General features: G+C 66.9%; 1 protein-coding gene across 1 annotated transcript; it reads right to left on the bottom strand.

Moving 5' to 3' along the window:
* Positions 1 to 591: 591 nt before the first annotated feature.
* On the bottom strand, positions 592 to 6,684 carry SCNN1D (sodium channel epithelial 1 subunit delta). Its single transcript, XM_079776551.1, is given in 14 exon segments — positions 592 to 760; positions 762 to 1,036; positions 1,162 to 1,237; positions 1,351 to 1,433; positions 1,583 to 1,640; positions 1,723 to 1,801; positions 1,933 to 2,050; positions 2,215 to 2,313; positions 2,412 to 2,575; positions 2,650 to 2,738; positions 2,918 to 3,108; positions 3,187 to 3,394; positions 4,458 to 4,831; positions 6,619 to 6,684. Coding segments are annotated over 14 exon segments (1,869 nt in total). The 5' UTR covers positions 6,637 to 6,684; the 3' UTR covers positions 592 to 723.
* Between the last annotated feature and the right edge of the window lie 2,204 nt (positions 6,685 to 8,888).

The following is an 8,888-nucleotide window of genomic DNA, read 5'->3' on the forward strand; positions in this document are numbered from 1 at the left end:
GGAGTTAGGGTGGATGCCAACTGGCAAGGATGGTCTGGGCCTGGTCTTGTCCCCTGGGCAAGCCCGAGCCCTGGACGGTGGCCCCGTTCTCAGTCTTCCTGTCCCCGCCCAGCCCACAAAGTGTCTGTGGCTCCAGGCGTGTGGAGGTGCAGTCCGAGGTGTCAGCTCACCACGGAAGGTGACGGGGAGGCCCTCACGTGTTGGAGCAGCAGGTGGAATTCCCAGTTTTATTACAAAGCAGCCCAACCTCACCAAGGGCCTCGGCCTGGCCCTGCCCCCCCTCCCACCTACCCCGAGCTGAGGTGTGGGCAGACATGTTGACACAGGCAAACATATAATGCAAACACAGACACGTTCCTATGTGGAGGCACCCCCGCATGTACATTTAGATGAAGGCACACACATGCATGTATGGGTGTGCACACACACGCATGCACAGGAGCTCAGTCCTGCCTGGAGCATGGGGATCAGAGTGGTGGGGACACTCCTCCCTGCCCTGGGCTCCTTGAGAACCACGAGGCCTCCATGGGGCAGGTGGCTGCACCAGTGAGAGGCCCTGATGCGCTGGGCGCCCTCGTACCTGCCTGCCAGCCAGTCCTGGGCCCAAGGCCTTGCGTGGCCGCCAGGGGGCCCTGTGGTGCTGGGCAGGCCCCCCTGGGAAGCCAGGAGAGCCCACCGAGCCACAGCCCCCAGCATCAGACTAGGCTCCGGCCGGTTCAGGGGTTAGGAGTCTTGGGGGACCCACACTTGACCTAACTCCAGCTGAGACTCCTGCCAGCGCCCCAGGAGGCATCGCGGGCTGGGCCCCCGGGCGTTTGGCCTCATGCCCGCAGTCCCTGGGCACCTGGCTGGTCTCTGGCTTGGAGTGGGCCGCCCGCGGCTGGGACTCCTGCACGCGCCGGAGCCGGTGGCAGCCCAGCAGCAGGGCCAGGGCAACGGCGTCGATGAGCAGCTCCAGCAGCTCCAGGACGGAGAGGACGGAGGAGCCGAACCACAGGCTCCAGAGGCTGCCCATGGCCGACAGCAGCTGCGGCACCTGTGGCATCGTGGACCGTGAGCGGCACAGGTGCCTCCGCCCCCGCTCCTGTGTGGGGCCACGTGCTCGGCGCCCCACGCCGGCCGGCTGCTGCCCCGCCCCCAGCCCTCGGACTGCCCGCTCACCGAGTAGACGGGCGTCTCGTCCGCCGTGCGGTAGTTGAGCTCCTGGTAGAAGATGTTCACCTTGGCCACGTTGCTCCTGGGGGGGCAGAGATGGAGGGGCTGGGCCCTGGGCCTCGGGGGCACGGAAAGGTGAGGTCGGCAGGAGGAGGGGCCGGGACGTGACCTCCGGAGGAGGGGGAGTGCACCCACCTGGGTCTCGGGCTCCAGCCAGGGCTCCGGCTCTGGCCAGGGCTCGGGGGGCTACGCTTGCCCAGCACGGCCAGGATCCAGCCCTGCACACAGAGGGCTCCCTGTGGCCGCTGCGCCTCCAGCCTCCGAGGCACGGCAGGCCGGTGGGAGGGCAGGGACCGCAGGGGCGGTGGGATCCGTGAGGCCCGCCTGCCTGTCCAGCCCTCACCCCACCCACCCTCCGGGGGCTCACCCCTGACTTGGAGGAAGGCCACCTGGAGCTCCCGGCTGACAGCTTGTAGGAAGACTCTCTAGGAGAGACAGACCCGTCTGGTCATACCCCCTCGGTGGTGCCCAGGGCCGTGACCCCTGACCCCAGCACTCCCCACTCACCTGCAGGGCCTGGGGCATCGAGAGGCGCAGGGAAGCCGGTGGGTCTCCAGTTTTCTGTAGAGGCGGTAGAAGCAGTGGCCTGGGGGGGCGGGGTCACAGGGGAACCCGTTAGAGGAGACCCAGGGGTGGCGCAGAGGTGTGCAGCCCCGCGCAGGTGAGCGGGGCGGGGCTGTGGGCGGGGCGGTGGGGCTGTGGACGGGGCGGGCTCACCCCAGGACGGGTGCCGCGCGGAGCTGCAGTACTCGGCCCCCGCCGGCAGGGGGTAGAAGTAGTAGCCGCAGGAGCAGGTGTTCACCATCAGTTGCTGGAAGCAGGAGACCAGGCAGGCCTGGGGGGACAGCAAGGCACCGGGGCTGGGGTCCCCAGGGGGAGTGTGGGGGAGCAGCCATCCCTCCCCTAGGGCCTGCCTACCTGCCGGCCGGTTCACCTCCCTCTCACCTGCGCCTCCTTCCCTGAGCCCTTTCCCCCGCCCCCACCCCAGCCCAGGCGCACCTGCATGGTGTAGGTGGCGTTGTACAGCAGCGGGACGTCCACGCCCTCCCCGCCGTCCGTGCAGTGGCTGTAGGGGCTCCCGAGCCGGTGCACCTCGTCCTGCGGGGAGGGGGTTCAGTTCCACCCAGCCGCCCTCGCCCTCAGACCAGTGACGTGGAGGCTGGGGCCCTCCTCTGCCCGCCCCCCGGGCGCCGCACCTCTCTGATGCCGATGGTGGTCTCCGTCCCCGGCCGGATGCTGAAGCCCCGGTGCTCCAGGAACGGCGTGTGGTCCCGCTTGTGGACCATGACCTTGATGCCGGCCTCGGTGGACAGCAGCGGGAGGGCGTCCTGCTGCTCAGCCCTGAGGACCAGGCTGATCCCTGCAGGAGGGAGGCGGGGGGTGAGGCCAGGCCGGGGAGCACCCTGTCCCCCCGCGGCCCTGGCTGGCACTCACCGTGGGTGATGCCCGGGCGCTGGGCAGTCCACATGCCATTGAAGGTGTAGCAGCTGCCGTAGGTGGGGTGGTGGAACGTCTGGAAGTGCCTGGAACAGGGGCCACACTCAGATGGCACACGCCTTCCCCCGCCACCCGTCGCATGTGGCCCGAGGGGCCAGGCCTGCCTTATCTCCCTCGAGAGCTGTTTGCCGCTGGCGGGGCCCCCGGGTGGCACCCACGCCCGCTGGGTGGGGCCGGGAGGGCAGCCACCGCCCCGCCCACTCACCGGGCCTGGCAGTCCTGGCCGTTGTAGCGGCACGAGAAGACGAAGTGGCCGCCGTGGCTCTGGTGGCCGTCCTCGGGGTGTGGGGGCAGCAGAGCCAGGATGTTCACGTAGTGGAAGCGGTACCAGGCGCGCACGGCCGTCACGCCCGACGAGTAGGCGCGGTAGAAGCAGTCGCCGCCGGTGCTGTTACACTGGGGTGGGGGGTTGGCTCAGCATAGACTCTCCCCGGCCCTGCGACCCCCACCACTGTGCCCGCAAGGGACACTCACCAGCCTGAAGCCCACTCTGTTCTGGCTGCCCGGGCCGCCCAGCCGCTCCAGGTGGACTCTGCGGTCCAGCTGGAAGGCGGGCTCCGGGCCCCGGGCCTCCGCAGAGGGGATGCCCCCGCTCTTGCTGAGGTTGAACTGATAGAGGGCGTAGATGTTCTCCTGGGCAAACTCATCCAGGGCCTGCAGGTGTCTGCGCACCAGGCTGGGCCTGAGAGAGGGGCGAGCCGGGTCAGTCACCCCCAGGCCCCCCACATCCGTCCCAGGGCATCGCTGGGGCCAGCCTCTTGGCCTCGAGTCAGCAGACAGCAGCCCCTTCCCGCGTCGGGATGCCCAGAAGGAGGCTCTGAAATGGGAGCTGGGCTGCAACGGGGAGTCAGGCCCCAGCCCGGCCTGGCCCCTGGGTACCTCACAGCCCCTCCTGTTTCTGCTCCTGCCGCCTCCCCCCTGCAGTGCCGCCCTGCACCCTTCTCCTGGGGCTCCCACGACTGGAGACCCCTCCCAGCTCCCCTCTTGCTCCCTGACTGCCTACACCAGGTGCCTGCCAGGTGGCAGGGATCACACCAAGCTGCACCTGTTTCTCCCTTCACCTTAAGACCCACCCGCGGCAGGTCTCAGAGGTCCTGGCTGCACACAGGGTGGGGGAGGTGGAGTCATCAGTAACCCAGGCACTCGCCCGGCCAGTGTGGCTCAGTGGTTGAGTGTCAACCCAGGAACCAAGAGGTCCCAGGTTCAATTCCCTGTCAGGGCACGTGCCCCGGTTGTGGGCTGAATCCCCAGTGTGGGGCGTGCAGGAGGCAGCCGATAGATGACTCTCTCTCATCATTGATGTTTCTCTCTCCTCTCTCTCTTTCTCTCTCTCTCTCTCTCTCTCTCTCTCCCTCTCCCTTCCTCTCTGAAATCAACAAAAATATATTAAGCTCTAGCCAGTGTGGCTCAGTGGATAGAGCGTTGGACTGCAGACCAAAGGGTCCCGGGTTCGATTCTGGTCAAGAGTACGTGCCTAAGTTGCAGGCTCCTCCCCAGCCCAGGCCCCGGTCAGGGCACGTGCAGGAGGCAAGCAATCGATGTGTTTCTCACATATCGGTATTTCTCTCTGTCTCTCCCTCTCTCTTCCCCTTTCTCTAAAAATCAATGGAAAAATGTCCTTGGGTGAGGATTAACAAATAACAAAAAAATAAAATAAGAATAACCGAGGCACACCTAGGGCAATGCAGGAACCCTCGTCGCGGCCCCCGGCCCCCCGGCCCCCAGCGCACCCCCCAGGCCCTCACCGGTGTGGGTTCATGTCGCACAGAGTGACGGACGGGAAGAGCTTCCCCTCCGAGTGCACGGACACGGTCATGATGACGGGGTAGCGCCAGTACTGCTCGAAGAGGAGCCCGAACTGCCAGTAGAGCGCGCCCAGGGCGCCCAGGAACAGCAGCGCCCAGGACGCCGTCTTGAGGCGGTTGTGGCTGGAGCAGATGAGGCGGATGGCGCCGTGCACCGTGGCGTTGGCGCAGAAGAAGGTGAACAGCTCCCGGAAGGAGCCGGGCAGCTCCACCAGCGGCTCCCCGGGGCCCTCTTCCATGGGGGGCGGGGGCGGGGCCGGGGGGCTCTTGCAGGTCCTGGGCCCCTCACCAGCTGCCTGGGCCACTGCGCCAGCCTGCGTCCAAGAAGCGGGCCTCAGCGGGGCCTGACCCGGTCGGACCCCACCCAGGCCTCTCCACCTTGGCCAGGGGCTCTGCCTGCCTTCCTTCCCCCAGGTGGGGCAGGGCCTGTGGGCAGGAGGAGGCCAGGTGACCTGCTCAGAGGAGAGACTGTGTCCTGTCCATGGGCCAGGAGCCCAATATTGGGGGCACCTCGGCCAGGTGGACTTCCATTCTCTGTCCCTGGGAGCTCCCAGCACAGGTGTGTTCCCTCGGCCCCCAGGGGCAGGGCCTGACCTGCTGAAGCTCGAAAGAGGCCCCACCTGAGGCTTGTCCACGCTGGGACTGACCCGCAGTCATGCCCACAAGGCCCGGCACAGCCCCACCCTGCCTCCCCAGGCATGTCTTATCAGGGCAGAGCTGAGCTGGGCCGTGGGGGCAGAGAGAGCAGGGCATGGGGGTCTGCCTGCCTTCCCCCAGGTGGGGCAGGGCCTGTGGGCAGGAGGAGGCCAGGTGACCTGCTCAGAGAAGAGACTGTGTCCTGTCCGTGGGCCAGGAGCCCAATATTGGGGGCACCTGGGAAGGCTTGATTCTGGGCCTCGATGGCCTCCCCCAACTCCCACATCCGCATTTGACTAAGGATGACGGAGCGAGGCTGGTCGGCCGTGTCTGGGCCAAGGGTCAGGCCTGAGTGCCACTCAGGGTTGTGGGCCGAGGGCGGGGCATGGTCCACCCAGCTAGGCCTTCGGCTTCAGGAAAAGTAGGCAGGGGCCAGCCAGTGGTCCGGACCTGAGGCCCCAGGAAGCAGAGCCGTGGCCTGCCTGGCCCCCGGTCCTGCCCCGGAGGTTCGTGTCCCAAGACCCACTCATCCCAGCGCACAGACCTGCTGCCCTGGACGCACTGAGTCATGCGTGGGCCTCCAGCGGACTTTCCGCACTGTCCCCATCGGGGTCTGAATCATTAGGCCTCTGGTGACTGGGTGCAGGCGTCTGGGCGCTGGGCCCTCCAACTAACAGCTGGGGGCGCCTGGGGAGGGGGCTGAGCCTAGGGAAGCGGCTGCTGGGGCTCAGCCAGCACACGGCTGCCAGGTATGCAGAGCAGGCTGCTCCCATGTGCTCTGAGAACATGCGTGTCCCAGCAAGCCAGCCAGCTTCGTGGGAGCTCGGGTACCCAGTGGGGTGGGTGGGCCGCCCCTCCTGTGGCCTTCGGTGTGTGGGCCCCTACTTGCCTTGCCACCAGGAGCACGTGCCACCCCGGGGCACTGCTGGTGGGCACCCCATGGCACAGAGCTCTGCCCACCTCGTCCCCCTCCCCATGGTCATGCTGAGCCCTCAGCCGCGGGTTGCAGGTGAGCAGGGGACTCCGGCAGGTGCTTCTGACTCCAGTGCCCATGTTGTCTCCCTCCTCCAGACATGCAGCCCAGCCCGCTCCCACCCCCGCGGCGGCTCCCGGGGCAGAGGGGAGCTCTGGGGATTGGCCTTGAGGGCCGTTCAGAGCCTCCAGGGTGTCCTGAGACGGGGCCCCAGACACCCTGGGCGAACGTGGGCACGAATTCCGAGGCACCTCAGATACAGCAGGAGCAGGGGGCTCCCCAGTCATACATGTACACGAACGTGTACAAACACGCTCCGCACACACACCAAGCCCACCGTCAGTGGGGGCTCCGTGGCTCTCCTGCCCTCGCCCCTGTGCGTGTGTGCGTGTGCACGCATGTGGGTTCAGGGTCACACGTGGGACACCCCCGCCCCCACTTCAGGCTGGGGAGACCCCAGGACACGCTGCCCGGTGGCCCCACATCAGGTACCTGTGCAGGTGCCTCCATTCTCCCGGGGCAGGTGGCCAGACCGCGGCAGCTCCCGCCGATGACAGAGGGATGTGGCCCAACACTGGCTGGGCTGCCTCCTATTTATAACAGGCTGCGTGGGGCGAGGTGCGGGGAGGGGCCAGCTGCCGGGGCAGCCCTGCCTGCTCCGGACACGGAAGGGGCAGCCTTTGGGGACAGGGATGGGGTCCCTCCCCTGGGTGAGTGCCTGGGACCCTGACCCCAGTGGGAACGAGGAGGTTCAGGCTTCTGGAGGGAGAGGAGAGGCCTGCCTTGGAGTGGGACCCCCTTGGATGCCAGCTCTGCACCCCCCTGAGCAGAGCTCTTGGCCCTTAAGGTCAGATCTCCCTGAGGCGAGACCCCTGCTCTCCCTGCTCCTGCGGACCCCGTGTGTCCCGGCCCTCAGCCCCCTCCTGCCAGGCCTGCCCAGCTCACTCTGCCAGCTCTGAGCACAGCTGTTTGTGGCCAAGGGATGCTGGGCAGGGCCTCTGTCCCAGAATCCAGGCGTCCCCCAGGGCCAGCCACCCAGCCACTGGGACGGGCACTCATTACGGAACCACCCGGGGCCTGGGTGTGGAGATGGCCCGTGGAGTCCCAAGGCACCCGGCTCAGCCTCCCCGTCGGACACTGAGGCCACCACTGACCACACCACCCACTACGATGCCACACCGGACGCTAAGGCCATACCCTATACCCTGAGACTACCATGTGCACTGACATGCCCTGTTACCCACGAAGGGGACATGCCACGTCATGGCCACACAAATGCTAAGACCACACACGACATGCTAACAACACACATCACATTCATGGCCCAAATGACATCATCTCTGAGGCTGGAATCCTCGGCCCAAGTGTGGACGTGTGAGGCCAGATGGGGCGCTGCAGGTAGGACGACCCAATGCCCCACCCCCAGGGGGACCCTCACCGTCCCTGATGACCAGAACTGCAGCCCGGGCCCAGGTTTGAGGGGTCAGCTCAGGCCCTACTGCTCCCTCCTCCCCAGGGCAGGCCCTGGGTCCCTGGCACCCTACCCCAAATCAGTGCTGAGGCCTGACAGGCCGTGCCGGGGGCCTTGGCTCTGGGGAGCGGGGAGGTCACCGGCCTCGTGGCTTGGAAGGAGGTGGATGCTCCCGGTGACGGCTGGGAGAGGGAAGTCGTGCCGGGGGCAGGGCTGGCCCTGGACTCACGGGGTGTGGGTGCGAATCATGACTCTGTCACTGTGACCTTTCCCGAATTACTCAGCCTCTCGGAGCCCGTTTCCGCCCCCTGTAGACGTGCCTCTCCCTGTGCAGGCTCAGAGGGGAACCCCCAGTCTCCCAGAAGGAAAGAGGTGCAGGGGAGGAAGCGAGCTGATTCCCACGCTGAGGTGCCTGGCTGAGGGATGACGAACAGTCCGGGCTCTGCCCAGCGCTCAGGCCAGCCCTGCAGCAGCCGCTTGGGTCCTGTCTCAGGTGCCCTGGATGCGCCACATTCAGGTGAGCTGCCCGCCCACCCTCTGCCCTTGGTCAGGGCTGGACCCGTCGGTGCTTGGTGTCCCCCATCCATTGCCCTGCGGTCAGTCAGCCTGCCTGAGAGCCATGTGGCCTTGCACAGCGACGGCCCCTCTGGATCTGTCCTGGCTGACGAGTACCTTCTGCCTCACAGTCAATAGGCAGCATCTTCCCCTGGCACAACCTGTGGGGGGACACCCCCCCCCCCCGACACACGGTCCTCTCCTGGGCTGCCCCTTGAGGGGGTGCGGTGGGCAGTGTGCTGGCCTACCTAGCCACCCAGCCCCCACCTTGTCCAGACACCAACCTTCCCACTGCCCCGTGTCTGCCACCCTCCTGCCCCTCTGAACGTTCCCCATGGTGGCGAGGGCTCCCTCTGCCTGGGACTGCCCTCCTCTCAACCCACTCACGGGGGTGGCCAAGCTCTGCCTCCCCTCCCCCAGGGCCAGGGAGGGGACCGTGGGAGCAGAAGCGGGCCTCACGCCTGTCCACTGGTGCATAATGACCCTATTCATGGGCTGGGTGGAAAACTCGGCCGGGGAAACAGTGCAAGTATTTTTATGAGAACAGCTCTCCCCGGGGGCAGGGGCTGGGCAGACTTGCCCATGGCGGACCCCACCTGGCACAGGTTCCGGCAGAGGCCGCCGCGGGGCACCCAGGACTTGACGCTCAGGGGCCATGGGCCGGTTTGGGTCACTGATGGGCCAGGGCCCTCGAATGCCTGGCCCTCCTCTGTGAAGTGGGCAGAAGAATTGGGCC

Source organism: Cnephaeus nilssonii (genome assembly GCF_951640355.1).
Source record: "Cnephaeus nilssonii genome assembly, chromosome: 7".
NCBI lineage: Eukaryota > Metazoa > Chordata > Mammalia > Chiroptera > Vespertilionidae > Cnephaeus > Cnephaeus nilssonii.